The 15729-nt window shown below is 40.1% G+C and overlaps 1 protein-coding gene across 1 annotated transcript in view; it reads right to left on the bottom strand.

Moving 5' to 3' along the window:
- Positions 1 to 283: 283 nt before the first annotated feature.
- The window catches only part of IRAK2 (interleukin 1 receptor associated kinase 2), a 16230-nt gene continuing 784 nt past the window's right edge, over positions 284 to 15729 (bottom strand). Inside the window, exons 2-13 of the mRNA XM_035337397.1 lie at positions 15085 to 15264; positions 9217 to 9387; positions 8395 to 8501; positions 6746 to 6940; positions 6276 to 6340; positions 5723 to 5837; positions 4871 to 4980; positions 4321 to 4516; positions 3741 to 3803; positions 3084 to 3284; positions 2403 to 2916; positions 284 to 2028 (exon numbers count right to left, since the gene is read on the bottom strand). Coding sequence (XP_035193288.1) covers positions 1910 to 2028; positions 2403 to 2916; positions 3084 to 3284; positions 3741 to 3803; positions 4321 to 4516; positions 4871 to 4980; positions 5723 to 5837; positions 6276 to 6340; positions 6746 to 6940; positions 8395 to 8501; positions 9217 to 9387; positions 15085 to 15264 — 2036 coding nt within the window. The 3' untranslated portion in view covers positions 284 to 1909. The remainder of the gene's footprint in view (positions 2029 to 2402; positions 2917 to 3083; positions 3285 to 3740; positions 3804 to 4320; positions 4517 to 4870; positions 4981 to 5722; positions 5838 to 6275; positions 6341 to 6745; positions 6941 to 8394; positions 8502 to 9216; positions 9388 to 15084; positions 15265 to 15729) is intronic.

The raw sequence follows: 15729 nt of genomic DNA, 5'->3' as shown, positions 1-15729 counted from the left end.
AGGGGAACAAAGCCTTTAAAGTATTTTAGACGTGTCAAAATTAACTTTCTCGCCAGGTTTCCCGTTCAGCTCTGGTGCACGGCTTGGTGTGCTTCCCCCCTGAAGAGACCCGAGGTGTTCCCTCCGGAGCTCCCAAAACGCAGCCACGAAAAGTATTAAATTTTCATCCTTGTGAGGTATCTCAGTTATACCTCAAAGCAGAATTAAGCAGGTACCAACCAATCCAAATACTCCGTATTTCTTATGTCAGTACCAGCCTTTTTTTTTTTTTTTTTTTTTTTTTTATGGCAAAATAAATAAAAGCCAACAACTGGCACTGGAAAATATATAGACAGCATCGATGGCACTTAAATATAAATATTTTAGTCGTTTTTAGGGTAGAAACCCACTTGATAAATGTGTAGACAATTCTAATACTCTGATCTTCAGTTAAAACACTCTTACTTGTTCATAGTAGTACCTCCAGCAAACTAGGTACTGTACAAATACAGAAAGAATGAAGCCTTACTCAGAGACCTTCATGTAAAGATAAGACCCTTCCCTCCCCCCCCCCCCCCTTTTTTTTTTTTTTTTTTGCATTTTTTAAAAATATTCCATGAACTCTGATACAAGTTTTTAGACATTTCTGTACTCAGGCCTTACTGGCTACGCTGAGGAGGCAGCACTGGTATGTGTCAGTACGCTGAGCTGTACGGTCTGATAGTCTTTTTGTTCATCATAAACCTGCATTTTCCTAGACTGCAAAAGAGTACAAAATGCAAGCAATAATACAAATAAACAGTCATAAAAGTGACATTCTCTTCAGTGCATTTTTACTTGATAATAAGTATGACAGCATACAAGATTGTTTTGTTTTTTGTTTTTTTCCTTCTCTTTTCAGAGTGATCGCTGAGGTTGACCTCAAGGCTGCAGTAGTTGGGTAAGCCAAGAGACACATAGAACGATTCTTCTCTGAGCATACTTAGTGAATGCAGCTACATGAATAGGTCCCCTTACTATCTCATCTTTCACTGGTTGTTTTACCCATTGCCAACATAAATAAATCAAATTTCAACTGACCTGTGACAAAATTAATGTATTTTAAATTAAAATTTTGTTCCTTATTCAAAATACACAAGTCACCAATTCACAATTTCACAATTGTGAAACAATGAGAAACCTTAATAACGTTTTAAAGATAAAATAACTTTGAAAAACACCCTTATAAGTACTAAACACTGTCTTATAGCTCCTGACAGTGAAACTCAGACTTCAAATGGTGTCACATGTATATATTAGAGCAGCCCATAGAGTAGACTAACATAACTTAAATTATTTACTTATAACTATTTCCAGTGCAATTCAAATTGAGATTGGGTCATATAGAATACATCTGAGAACTATTCCTTTCTCTGATAATGCAGTGTTTTTCAGTGTGTGGAACTATAATAATTTGAAGTATATCATTTGAAAACTGAAACCTTTTTCAATCTCTTAAAGATTTGTTACCCTGTACACAGTGGGATAGCAATGAATATTGTGAACTGATTACTGATCAATAGTTGCCCCGTCAATTTGAGAGCACCATTTTTTTTTAATAAGACATGTTGTAAGTGGGTGCTTTCTGAAACACACTGCAAAAGGACCTTAAATTATTTTGGCAATTGTGTTTGCCATATCTTTCTATGATGCAAACAAGAAGAAAGAAGGCATTTCTGTTTACAGAGTAGCATTGTGCTTAGATCTGCTTTATAAAAGATGTTTTCACGTTCTTCTCAGTGGGTTCACTTTATTTCCTTTGCAGAGGGCAAATGTTTCCAATCCAAACTTGCTACTTAATCTTATATGAAAGGTATACTTTTACCATCTAATGAAGAGGCAGTCCTTGTTTCTTCTTCAAAGTTGGACACTGCTAATAAATCCATCCAGTTTAAGATTCAAATAGTTCAGAACTGTTTAATTTGTCTTCTTCATACAGTAAAATATTTTCCATTAGCTTCTTTTTTTGGTCATTTATCTTTATTTTCCAAGATGTCTCTCTGGCTAATGCTGAAATACAAAACAGCCCAAATATTGAGAAAATAATGCACCTATGTCTAAGGAATAGAAAATAATTTCAAATAAAAAAAAAATCTGGCTTAGAACAATGATAGAAAAACAAATAACATTTTGTAGATTTATGGGTAAAATCATAACCAAGTAGCTGATTATAACAAAAGTAGTACTGAAAGGTTTTTATAAATGGGAAGAAAAGCCTAAGCAGTTCTGGAGAAGAGAGTAAGTTGTTCTTACTATTGTAATACAGAGCACTTTTACAAAGACTTGGCTTATCACAACAGGAGCACGGTCAGTTTTTACAGAACTGCTTGAAGATCGTATGCTTGAATGTTCTGCGCCCACCCTTCAGATTTATCTAGATTTACCTTGTGAAGAACATGAAGAGTCAAGGTCTGCATTTTTTTGTTGAAAGGTGCTCTGTGCAGCAGAAGCTATTTCTAAGTTGTCATCACTTCTGATGCATGTCACGTTTCTTTCCCGGAGTCCGTGTGCAGTTTTTTTCTCCTTCATCCTGGAATCAGAGGTTGTGATATTTTCTGAATTGTTACAGCTGTTGTTAGGCAGCTCATCTGTGGATTTTTCTTTAGGATTCCACATAAAATTTGTTGATTCATCTGATTCACAAGGGATCCTTGACATCGGTCCACAGTAAATGTCAAGTGACACAGCTCCTATTGAAGGCGTGCACTGACTGGCACTTGTCAGGATTGTTGGCTGTACACTGTCCTCTTTATTCTGTCCTGCAGAAACATCCATGCTGAGATTAGTTGTCTCATCATCAGTTTCTTCTGGAGTGTTCATGGAAAATCCAGAAGTGCTGCCTCCACAGATGTAATGCTCACTTAATTTATTTTCGGCCATTTCCACAATTTCAAGCACCTGTTTTTAACAACAAAGTCTGTGAATGCAGAATAATCCCTGTACCCCTGCTTACACAGATTCTTATCTGAATAAGGATCTCAAAAATAGCTTGGGCATGAATGTTGTAGTTTTAGACCTTTCTGTCAAGAAGATTAATCTCTTCGTCAGGTTTTAAACATAATTACCTCTGCTATGTTGGAATTCTTCTTTCTCAGACAAAGGCAGATGGCTGAGGCAAAATCAATAGCAACCTCTTCCAGCAAGTGTCCTGCTTTCCTGTCTAGATATTTACAGCATATTTCCTTGGCAGCTAGCTGTTCAAAATTCTTGACTTTTGGGTATGAGGTTTCTTTTGCTGTTTTAATTTCATCTGCAATCATATCTTTCTGTTCAAAGGAAAGAGATACGTTACTGATACATTACATATCTGCATCACTGGGAATATGAGTCTTCCCATTTCTTTTATTGTTTCTTAACGGCCGGTTTACAGATCGAAAAGCTTTATTAGTCTCCATTTAAGCAAGTGACAGGAATATTTGTTTACATGGGAGAGTAAAGGCCAATGGTTTTCTTTGCATGTGTCTGATGTGAAATGCGCTAGAACAGACCCAGCTGCTCTATGCTCATGCCAGTCTAGAGGAATGAAAAATAATCAACACGGTATATAGCAGCATTTTTGGACAACTTTTTCAAACATTTGTTAAAGAAATCAGAAACCTAAGATCCTTTGTTTTCTGAACCCGTTTGAACATTACTGAACTGTTTGGAAATTGTAAGTAAGAATACTACCATTTTCCCCTCATGTAACAAGACGGTAAACCAGGAGCGTTGCTTAGCCTTACCAGATAAATAGGATGTCTTCCTTCATCCAGTGCTTTAATCCCTGTCAGTATCTCTGCTAAGACCTAGAAGATATATTTGACAGATAAAACAATTTGTTCAGAATAAATTCTGTTTTTACAAGTGAGTTCTGTAAGTATAGGAATACTGAACTGCCAGAGCACTTGGAAATTACTGGTTTCACTTCACATGGCTTAATAATGCCAGATTTGGGCAATCTTTATGACAGTTTAGATCTACCTCTAAAGCCAACAGCTTGTAGTAGTTGATGTGGCAAATCTGTAAGACTTCTGAGAATTTAACTAAAACCTTTATTTTTTTAAAACTAAAAGCAGTTTTTTTTTTTTTTTTTGCAACCTGTAACAATTTTGTTGTTCAAAAGATTCACCTCACTTTGCCGCATACTCAAGTGTATTTGGAATGCGAACATAATGAAAACATAATTTCAACACATTATACAGCTAGCAATGATGATAGGAAATTGCAGTAAAAAACAACTATATGGGGAGCATGCTCATATATCTGTTTTCCTGTCTATAAACATCAAAAAACCACAACAGAACATGAAGAAAGGCAACATACCACACCGCAGGCAAATATATCAACTTTTTCTGTTAACTTCCCATGCCTGATAAAATCTTCTGGCAAGTAAGTAAGAGAAGCTTGTAGGACCTTGGTTTTCATCATAGTACACTCTGATTTTTTATCAGCAGAATACAATCGCAGACCTGAATGTCCAAGCTTTGGTGTATAGTTTTCATCCAACAAGACATTTGAGCTGTGATTAAGACAGACAACAATACTGGTCAAGTAATTGCTTTGACTTGATGTCAAAAATTACAATTTTACACTTTTAAATTTAAGGCAAGCCCCGAGGGGGAAAAGTCCCAGCATTTGGCCTGCTGTGTAATAATGAAGGGATAAAGACTGCAGAAAGGGAGAGGAGAAGAAAAAACACGCAGAAAATTATTTCAAAAGAATAGATCTCCATCATTTAGATAAGAGACAGATTAAACACCCTGCAGAACAAGAGGGAGCATTGCAAATGGATTGCAAAATTACATAAGCTTTCAGCCACTATTGTCAAAGAAATCCTGGTGAACAAGGATGCGCTGATATGCCAGCCCCTCACCTTTTGATATTGCCATGAAGAATTCCAAAATTGTGTAAATACTCTACAGCTCGGATGAGTCCTCTGGAAATGCTAATTCTCATCTCCCAGGTCAGGGAAGAAGAATCATCCTGCAAAGAAGTAAGGAAAAAAATGGTATTTTAATTTTTTTTTTTTTTTAGAATGAAAACCTACCAGGCAGTAGTAGTTTTGCAAGCCAAAGACTGTTTTATTCCCACTGCAATCGTAAGCAGATCTGCAGCTGACCTACATTAAAAGTTTCATCCAAGGCAGAAACTGATGATTCTAGGCCCAGGAAGGAACCTACTCTTACACAGTGTGCTACACATTTTGTCTGCCACGTGACACGCTGAGGTAAAGATACAGAAAAAATCATGCTTCTTCAAAATACATCAAGTACTGCCCACTATGGAGGCACAGTACTGGTTTTGGTGACTTGTTTTTCTGATGTTTCTGTGTCTTATGACCCCCTCTGCAAATACTCTTTCAATAGATATGAACATCTCAAACTGTTCTCTTAAGGCCTTGTAAAACATCGTAGAACATTATGTCAGTGAAAACGACAGTGGATTCTACAGGAAGATACTAACACTAGTGTGGACAGGCACACTTTGCAGATTAGGTATTACTTCAAAAATCTGAAGGCTGCAAAGCAGGAGCTTTCTGTTGACCTGATCTGCTCTGCTGTAGAAAAAAAAAAACTAAAAAAGAGCCTTTTCATACTTACAGGCAACTTCTCTGGGTACGTTTTGGCTGGTTCTTAGAAGTGAAAGAGATTTAATTGCTTTTCATACAGTAACAGGACAGGTCTTGTAACAACAGATAGATAACAGACCCATGTTATTTGCTTACTTGACACTGAAGCTGGTTTTGTAGTGATCCATTAGGCAAGTATGGATATATCAGACAGTGCAAACCAGATTCTACTGAGAAACCCAGCAGCTGCAAAATGTTGATGTGGCAACACCTGCAGGCACAGATCAACAATGATTTGCAAACAACAACAAATACTTTCTTGAGCTGCAATAAATTCCTAAATTCAAGGGCATTGTAAATTACATTTTGTCTTGCTGCTGGAAGCACAGAATGGCCCTGAGGGGGCCTGCAGAAGGCTAACCTAGCAGCAGAGGAGAGGATGACAGCACAGCTCTCTTCTGAGCAACCAGAGGGCACCAGGAGGCACCATTTCTCACAGTCTCAAGGACTGGCAAGGGGCTGTTTATGCAGCAGGGAACTGCAGCATCACTGGCAGGCGTGCTGTTTCCCCAGGGCTCCCACAAAGACAGTGCATAACTCCACTGTCCCCAGTACAGGCCAGTGCCTGGGAAATACACACATGAAGTCAGGCCAAACATACCAGCAACACAACACATGCACAGACTGCCTTGGAAAGTCAACCACTCACCGAAAGCAAATTTGTACTTCTGTATGAAAAAATCTTTGGGTGGAATTTGGGCTTGTGCATTCCATCTGAAAAATAAAAACATGCAATACAATCTCAATGGTAATTGTTAATGTGCTGCATTTATACAGGTCTTCTAATCTCTAAATGACAAACTACTTTAGAAAACAGGCAGAACACCGATGACAATTTTGTGTCACAGACAATTGAAAATTAGAACAAAAACTGAAGTGAAGACACCTTTAATCTAATTACTGATGAAGGTAGCTACTGCAGAACTACCCACGTGAGTAAAATCTCTCTTGTACGTGCTTGCTGCATCTAGGTTTACTTACACTATTTCTCTTTTACTTCTCCTCTTGTATAGCAGTTCTTGTTCCCTGCCCATAGAATGTTAAGACAACTGCTAATGTTCAAGAATTTATCATAAAATATCTTCTTCAAAGGATAAAAAAAAAAAGTGGAGTACTTGCCTCTTTCAATCTTTTGATGACATATACCATGTTGTGCCTCTGACCTTTGTATACATCTGCGAAAGTACCTTCACAAATTCTACTCTTGTCATTGAAACCATTTGTGGCATTAGTAACTTCCTTCTGGGTCCACAAGAGACTCCCGCTGGGGAGATCAGCCATCGTCTCTTGCTGAGGACTTGAAGAGCTGCAGGGCTACACATTTGAAGAAACAAGTCAATCTCATGAAAATTTGTATGCTTTTTCCTTCTCGTTCAGGCATCGTATTTTCTTCTCCATGGGCTAAGTAAGCATTGTGATTGTTGAACGAAATCGTGAAAGGTACTGTGCAACCCCTCAGCAGTTTCCCTTGTAATATCTGTGTTGATTTGTTTTGCTGATGGGAATATTTTGCACAGTAGAAGAGACTTGAAAACAGTTACCAGTTTGCATTTCCACCTTCCCCCAAAAAAACATATTTAGCTTTGTTTAAAAGTCCATGTGTTTATCTGAAATATTAGTTTAAGCTGCAGAAAGCATTAATCTTTATGGCTGAGGCATATATTAAGAAATGACTGGATCAGAAAGGAGGGTCCCTCATGCTGTAATGCATTTTGTTCTGGTAGGAAGTTCACAACGATATGTGAAGCATCTGTCACCAGCTGCAAAATGGTCACTTGCTTCCAGCATGATCAGTCCTAACGCCATGTATGAGTAGAACTCCATGATAGCCCACGTGTAACCATACAGCTTTCACAGACTTAATGTCTCCAGACTTTAGAAAACAAGACAAGAACTCCCTTCTCACGAAACTCTGAAACTACTGCATTCTTTGTAGCAGTTTTCTCCTCTGTCTGGTACTCACTCTTAAACCATGTTATTTTGGAAGAGTTAGAAGTCTTAAAGCAGTTTTTTTTTTTTTTTTTTTTTTTTTTAAGTCAAACAAAATGACACAAAAAAAGAAGCCAACGCAGAGCCAGGATGGGGCCAAAGTGTGCACATGGATCTGGGAAACACTCTGAGAGCTCACAGGCCAGATCTAGCTAGACTGCCTTGAAGATGAGAGCTATAGGGAGAAAGAACAGGAGGCTGTCAGCTGAAATCACCAGGAATATGAGAAAAACAGTTCACAATGATGGCTGAGCTCTGGAACAGGACCTCAGAGAAACAGCAGAATCTCCATCCTTAGAGATTTTCATTTTTCAGCTAGACAAGGCTCTGGGCAACCTGACCTACATTTGACACTAGCCCAGTTTTGAGCAGAAACCACATTTTAAGCATAAATTTAAACTAGATGTATGGCATTCTGGCCAGTCAGTTGTTTATACTGCACTGTCCTATGATCACACCAGAAATGTTATGTCTGCCACAAAATCTATATGGGAAATTCCTTCAGAATTGCTATTTGTGGGCATGTTATCCATGCTCAGCTATGCAGTACTCTTAATTTTAATCCCTCACTGGCAAAAAATAAAAATAAGAAGTGAGGGAAACAGTAAGTAATCCAACTGCAGCATTAGCGTTAAATTCAGTCTAAACATATTGTAATAAGGACCCACTTTTTCACTGTATCTGTATTTTATACAAGTTGAGGAATAAACTTTTACTTGAAAACAATGTCATAAAGAGAATTGGCATAATTATAAACAATGTGTACTGAAGGGATTTACCTTCACACTTGATGAGACAGGAGGATTTGACTGTAAGGATCTCAAAAGGTCTCTCGGGGGAGGTGGTGGAGATGGAAGTGAAAACACGGCTCCTTCAGAAACAGCATCTGAAATTGAATCACTAGCACTGAAAATACACGTTTTTGTAATACCGCAGCCTGTGACTAATTATGAGGGTGTGGGACATTTTGTTGAATTTCGTAACCAGGTATGATCTATGACAAGCTGTCAAAACGTGAAATTCCGTGTGAAGATACGGAACTATTTTCCCGGTTCCTGTTTGTGAGACGACCACGAAGATCTCTCCAGTCCTGGCTCAGGGACGTGGAGCTTCCAGAGCCGACGTCTATACTGCCGGGCAGATGCTCTTGTCAGCACATCGTGTGGTTCTGCTCCCTCTCCCAGACAGAGCGGCATGTCGACGCATGCAGGGCTCTCTTCTGGCACAGATTTGTTTTGCATCGACAGAGGGACACAGGGCACGAAGCGTATGCATAGGTCTAGTCTTAGCATGAAGCCAGGATGGGACGAGACACGCGCCTGGGAAATGCACTCTTGAGATCCCACAGAATAGATAGACAGCATCTCTCAAAGCCAGGAGAGCTATAGGAAGGAAAAACAGGAGGCCATGTGCTAAAGTTAGGAATAAACAGCTCAGGAGACAGCAGCAGAAGGCAAAAGGCAAATATTCAGAAGTGTGACCACTTTGAACAGCAATATATTCATTTATACTACACTAAAAGCGAAAGGAAAGCAGTCTTGTCTTGTATCTATATAATCACTCCAGTGTCAAAGCAAATCAGAATCTATTATTTCACTTACCACATGCTGGAGATATTCCCAGCTGTGAAGAGTCTGGTGATGGCAACAAGCTTATCTCATTTTCTCTCTCTTTATTTTTGTTTTCTGTAGGAGTTAAAGATATGTTCTCCTGTTTAGGTGGCTCTACCAGCTCTTCTTTTTCAGAGTTGGTAACACTAGAGGGTGATATCCCTGCAAAGGAGAACAAAGGAGAGGTGAAGAGTAGCAGGGAGAACGAAGTCTGTCTCTAATCAGTTATCGGAAAATAATCCTCATTAGGAGAATGGTTTATAAATTCAAATTAACATTATAAACCTTGCATTTATTGTTAAATTGCTTCAATAGTATTGGCATTTCAATTCAGACCATATTTGTGACATTAACTACTCCTACTAAAAATTAACAGAAAGTGATAACTTGAAATATACATCAGTGATGACTATGCAAATACTCTCTTAGAATAAGGAATTCCCAAGAGCATATTTATTTCATCATTTTCCACGTAACATCCTTCAGCCAGTGATCTCAAACCACAGCTATCTCACAGCCTAAAGAAGACATCTAGTTCTTTGCTAATTGCCATGGTACTGAGAGTTTGACAGAATTGCATTGGTTTTAGTCAGTTCGGGATGATTTAGTCACTTCAGACACTTCGGGACTATTTTCAATTGTGTGGTTTTAATGTCATGAACAAGTTCATTCTTAGAAAACATCTATACAGAACTAATTTCAGTAAAGAATCAGTTTTTCACTTATGAACAGAAAAAAAAACCAAACTATATACAATTGAGGGAAAACAAAAATGGTCAAAGGTCAAAAGTAGTTGATACATAAGGAAAAAATAATGGCCAAGTTATTGACTCACTACAGCTCTAGAAAATCCTACACCGTATACAGGTTGGCCAAATCTCAGAATCAGGCCTAAAAAGGCAACCTTGAAGTCTCATTAAAATACAAAGATGCTTTCATCTTACAGGTACTTGAAGAGTATGCACATCTAAGACTGAATTAGAAAAATTTAATTAGGCTACAGTTAGAATAAGAACAAAATAAAAGTAAAAAGAATTCAAGATGCTGATATACAAAGCTGACAAAATCTCCTGAAGACGTACCTGAATTCCCACCTGGGAAGACATTTAAAACTGAGGTGGGAAAGGACTTTGGGAGTGCTGAGTGTGCACTAGAGGTGATACAAGAACTTTCTACTGTCTAATAACCTCATCTTCTTGGTTATAGTTCTAAACTCTTGTTTCGACCTAGAATCTTTTATCAGCAATATATTTATCTCTTACTTAAAAAGAAAAGTTAACGTTTTCTCTTGATAAGAAAGAGAATAAGCACAAGTATTAATACAAGTTTGGTTTTTTTGTCACGCTGCTCTATCAGCATTTTATCTTAAGCATGGTATATACGGGAAGCAAAAGCTGCAGGCTTTGCTTGCATTTGAAATCAAGCAGTAGCTTTTTTTGTTTGTTTGTTTTTTAAATGTACAAACAAAGCATTAGGAATATCTGAGACAAGAAGGAAGGAAGCAGTATGTTTCATTCACTATTTGCACTTCTCATAAACAAGTTTCAGTAGAACTGAAGCTTAGGAAAAGGCAAGGCGTGACAGCTGCAGCGTGCCGAAGTTTGAGCAGTCGTGGTGTATGAAGAGCAATTACGGTGGAAGTGGGCATGTTTTTGTCAGGTAAGCTTTTTCCTTTGACTTCTGTCTGCAGTTTGCATCGTTGATCTTCAATGTCACCTATGAACAGAGGTTTGAACGAAAGGAGGTAGCCAAACTGACACTCGAGAAAAGTCAGTACTGGTTCTCTGTTCCTGTGCCAGAAAGCTATGAGATCACAAACTCTTGGGGTTTTTGAAATCGCTAATATCAACCAGTCCCCTGGCCTTTAGCTCAAACTGACAGTCCCTGTATTCTGAAATTGCGTTTTCCCCCCAGTATTTTCACCTAGAAGTCTCTAAAATTAAATCACTTCCCTCTTTGAACCTATATTTCAGGGTTTTTCATGAATTTTGCAACTTCCTTTACATCAAACAGGTCACCACTGAAACTAAAGAACTAAGATAGGAAAAAATTATTATGGACATCCAGAAGCGGGACTAGAGTGGTGCAAGAAACTGTCAAAGGGAGGAAGAACTCTTCTGCTAATAACCTGCCAGCAAAGCCTCCACCTGGGTGGTGCGTCTGATTCTCACAAGTCAGACTGAATAGTTATGGTGACATAAGAACTGCTGGAGCTGGGACCAATTCGTTTTCTGAGGTGCCCAAAAGAACAAGCAATGAGTACTTCATCACTGCTGCTTGAGGCACCACCTGAGTAAGAATATTCAGATACAGATATAAAAGCAGAAGTCAAGGGTAAAGACTTAGAAGATTTGTCTGAACCTGAAAAGATGCCGGTACCAAGAGCTTCTGTTTGACTCAGTGCGGGGGAATGTCCATACTGGGGTAAAACCAGAAAACACTGGCTACTTCCACACGCTACAACAACCAAATTATCCAGGCTTTCTGGCACTTAAATTAATATGAAGTTTTGTGATGGACTTCAACATAAGAGCACTAAGTTGTTAAAAAAAAAAAAAAAAGGTAATTTCACTGTAGTTTTGTAATGCACTGCAGTTGAATTGATTTGGGGCAAAAGTGAATCTTGATCATCCAGAAACGTAACTAAAAATGGATCAGCCCAAAAGATTGGTCTCTTCCACTTTCTTAAACCCTCTTTATGTAACCTTCATATTGCCCTATGGAATTCAGAATCAAACCAAAGCCCCTTCTAGCTCCTTGCAACGTCCTGGCTGGGACAGCCCGATTCTGTAGTTCATCCATTATCACAGAAAGAATCAAAAAACAAAGGGATGTCAGATACCTGTTTTATCAGTTCAGTGTCTTAATGAGCTAGGTTGGATATGCCCGTTTCTTACCATAACTTCATCACATTTGCTTTCCTGCAGTCCTATCTAGCCCGCAGAGACAATTACAAAGACCCCTGTTTATTTCCATCAGAAAACTACTGTTTTTAGAAAGCAAGCTTTCCTGTAGAAGTCACAGTGTGTACTCCTCTGACCTGGAGGAATTTGATCGGGTTTTACTTTTAACAGGGGGAAACCCCTCAGTTTTTGCTGCCTGTGTAAAGTGAAGTCCAAAAAGTCTCAGAAATGTTTTTAAGAAAGCTTGAAGGGGGTGGGGGGGGTATGGCTCACAGGCAAATTAGAAGTAAATCACAGCAGCACAAGAGAAAGCAGATAAGCCCTTCCGCTACCAGGTGCTGAAGTCAGGTGCATATTGTGCAAGCCACTGATATTTACATACCACTTAAAAGAAAAGCCAGTCAGACAAACAGAAGGATCATGAATGTTTCTCTGCAGTTACAATGATTACCTCTGTTTGCACTTAATCCTTATCTTTAAAGGTGGTGTTACTGGAAGCTGCTCTTGGCTTGGATGCCTGATTGTTTGCACTTTACATAACTAGAGAGAAAAGTCTTACTTGGTTCTTGTGCAAACAGTGGGCAATGTGCTGAACTAATCTGTCTGAAACCTGCTCATGGGGTCTTATTTTAAGTCTGTAAAAGAAGAGAAAACCCAGTACACCTTGGGTAAAAACAGCATCTTTTTTTTTTCTCCCCTCAAAAGGGCAAAGTTAACCCACATGGGAAAATGTAGCACCATACCTAACTGAACAAAAGCAGACTTCCCACAACATAATTTCTATCCTGAGAGATGTTACTGCTATCACCTACTGATAAAACAGTCAGCAGTTTTTAAGTTTCCATTTTTATGTTTCTCAGGAGGTAAATGCAGACTTTGATTTAGCCGCGACACACAAAGTGGGGTTACAGAAGTGTCAGTGGACCCTGTTGAGGAATACACTGAAATAAGCCAGCTGTAGACAAAGGTGAGCCCCAGAACACGCTCTGGCAGGGCAAGAAGCTGAGGGCTGTACCTGATGAGCGTTAAAGGTGTGGTTGGTTACACCGCGTTATGTAAGAGCCCCCGGAAACTCTAGACTAGGAACCGAGGGCGTGAAATACTTGAGAGGCACAGAGCAAAAAGTTATCCCATCACAGAGGTCACTGCCTACTCCAAAGCATCCACAAAAATACCATCTGGGGGGAGCCAGGCTTACTGCTTTGGTGATATCTAGATCAAATTTATTTGGTGTAAATAGATAAAAATAAAAAATTCATGAAAATATGTTTCAGTCCTGTCCATTCAGACTGGACCCTCAAAGTCACAGTCATTGTGATTAAATTAACAATTGGATTACTGACATACTAATTAAAGCAGGTGGAAATTCACTTTCCTGTATCTCCGGGTTGCTCTGCAGAAGAGCAAGGAGGAATTGTTCCCGTCTCCTAAGCTGACTGAATTCAGTCAGAAGTGGGTCTGCTGATTCAAAAGGCTGACTTAGGCGTGACACCAAAATCAGCTACAATAACCGAGCATCACTCTGGGGTAGGTCTTGATTTATAGAAACAGAATTTACTTGAAGCCCACTTGCGCTGTAGTATTAAACATTCCTCTTCAGGAAACAGAAATTTAGAATGCCCTTGTTAAAGGTTTTTTTTTTTTTTTTTTTTTTTTTTTTCTGTCCTAAAACAAAAGTTAGAAGTCACGCTAATGCCAGAAACCTGCAGAAAAACAGCAATGCTATATAAAGCAATGCTGAGGCACAAAAACTACGACACATTACCGGAATTTCCATGAGAAATGCCTCTAGCTGCTGCACACTGAGTGCCAGCTGTGCTGCTGACTGTCAGTGCCCTGCCCTGGGGAGGCAGGCTGCTGTTGCGAAACAGCAGCTCGTGATGCAACCCCAGCAGCCATGGAGCTGGCAGTCTCCCAGTCACAGAACGCAAAAAGCAGGCGGTGCTCCGGCACATTTTCTGCCTTGTTCAAGTGCATACACCCACAAGCTTTGTCCTTTTCCCACAGCATTTCTCTAAGCATTTTTGGCCACCTAACAAAAATCTTATTTTTCCTCCTAGTAATTCTCTCTGGAGATCAGCAAAACTCACACAAACATCTGATTCCCAAGAAGGTGGATTTGGAGTAGGAATGCGCATGAAGAGGGGAGCGTGGTCCACTCGCAACTTGTGGGGGCAGCTCGGGACAGGAAGGCTGAGTATGTTACCCAGGGTTTAACAGACTTCGTGACAGAACTGAATGATGGTACAGTTTGGTTTATGCACAGGGACAGCTGCAATTTAAGCATAGCTTTCAATGGAGAATAATGGAAAGGGAAATTATATTTAAAAGTGCCTTGATTTCTACAAGGCAATGGTTTACCCTAATTAGGCATGCTGTGTTCAAACTCTGATCGCCCTACTTCAGGAAAGATAAGTCTGAAATACAGCAAAGTGGTGAAAGGTGAGAAGAATAGTAAATCAGGTAATCGATCAGCCTTTTTGTAACTCTTCTTCTCACGGTGCAGGAAAGCAGACTGACGATAAATTTTTCTACCCTGACTTTGTTGACAACATATAATGACAAAATTTCACTGGGAAACAAGAACGTATGAAAAATTAACACATTCATAATTAAGCTCTGTTGTAAAACCCTGTCTGATGCATTAAAGAGCTCCCCTTCATTCAGGGCATAGCCAGTCTTCCTCTGGCAACTCTTGAAGCATCCAAGAGGGACATTAAAAAGCTGGGATGATGAACTAGAGGAACCAGCGATTCCTCCTGTGTCATCTCTTGCTTGCCCACTACAAGTTTTATTTGCAAGAGTAGGAATTAAGAATCAGTACAGAAGTTTTAGAATTTGGGTATGAGGTTTCCCACAAAAGCTTCTTCAGCTAGCAAGAGGTTGTTACCGGGCTGGGTCTGGGCGCTGCAGCACAAAGCACAGAGTGCCCGCAGGAGCACGGGGCCCTACTCACAGTCCAGGATGACCTGTGCTGCCCGGTAGAGCTGCAGCCCTTGCAGGAGGTCCAGGAGCTGCTGTACGGTCGCCAGCCTCACTCCCCACCACCACATGAGCTCTCTGGTTATGCTGATCCCCGTCTTCTCCATGCACTTGATCTTCCGTAGCTCTGTCTGATCAGTTATCACGTAGGAAGCTAATAAGAGATAACGTATTTGTTTAAAAAGGTGGAGGAAACAAGCAAGTGCAAACAGAAAGGTAAGGTGTGATACAGACGCGCTGTTTTTTTTTCCATTTACGCTCTGTTAAAATGATGACCGTCAATTGTGCGACCCGAGGAAAATTCACTTCCTGGAACTGAGATACTATTTTTATTCCTCTCAGTGTTACAGGAAAAAAACCAACGCTGCTAAATGGGAGGCCCGAGAAGACAACCTCATCACGCTTTTCAGCCTCCTGCCCCGGAGTCTCCCCCCTTTAACGCCCTGTACCAGCTCGCGCTCCGTGTCGGTGGCGGTGCGGCTCTCCCCGCACGGCCGGCCGGGCTGTGCGCGCCGGGTGCCGCCGGGCCCACCGCGGCCAGACGCGGCTCCTCCGCGCTGCGGGCGAGGCCTCGCTAGCGCCGACCCCGCACGGCCCGGCCCCGCCGCACGCAGCCCGG

This window comes from Oxyura jamaicensis, chromosome 12, assembly GCF_011077185.1.
Source record: "Oxyura jamaicensis isolate SHBP4307 breed ruddy duck chromosome 12, BPBGC_Ojam_1.0, whole genome shotgun sequence".
NCBI lineage: Eukaryota > Metazoa > Chordata > Aves > Anseriformes > Anatidae > Oxyura > Oxyura jamaicensis.
Note: the sequence above shows the minus strand (reverse complement) of the source record. Positions and strands in the feature narration are given on the sequence as shown.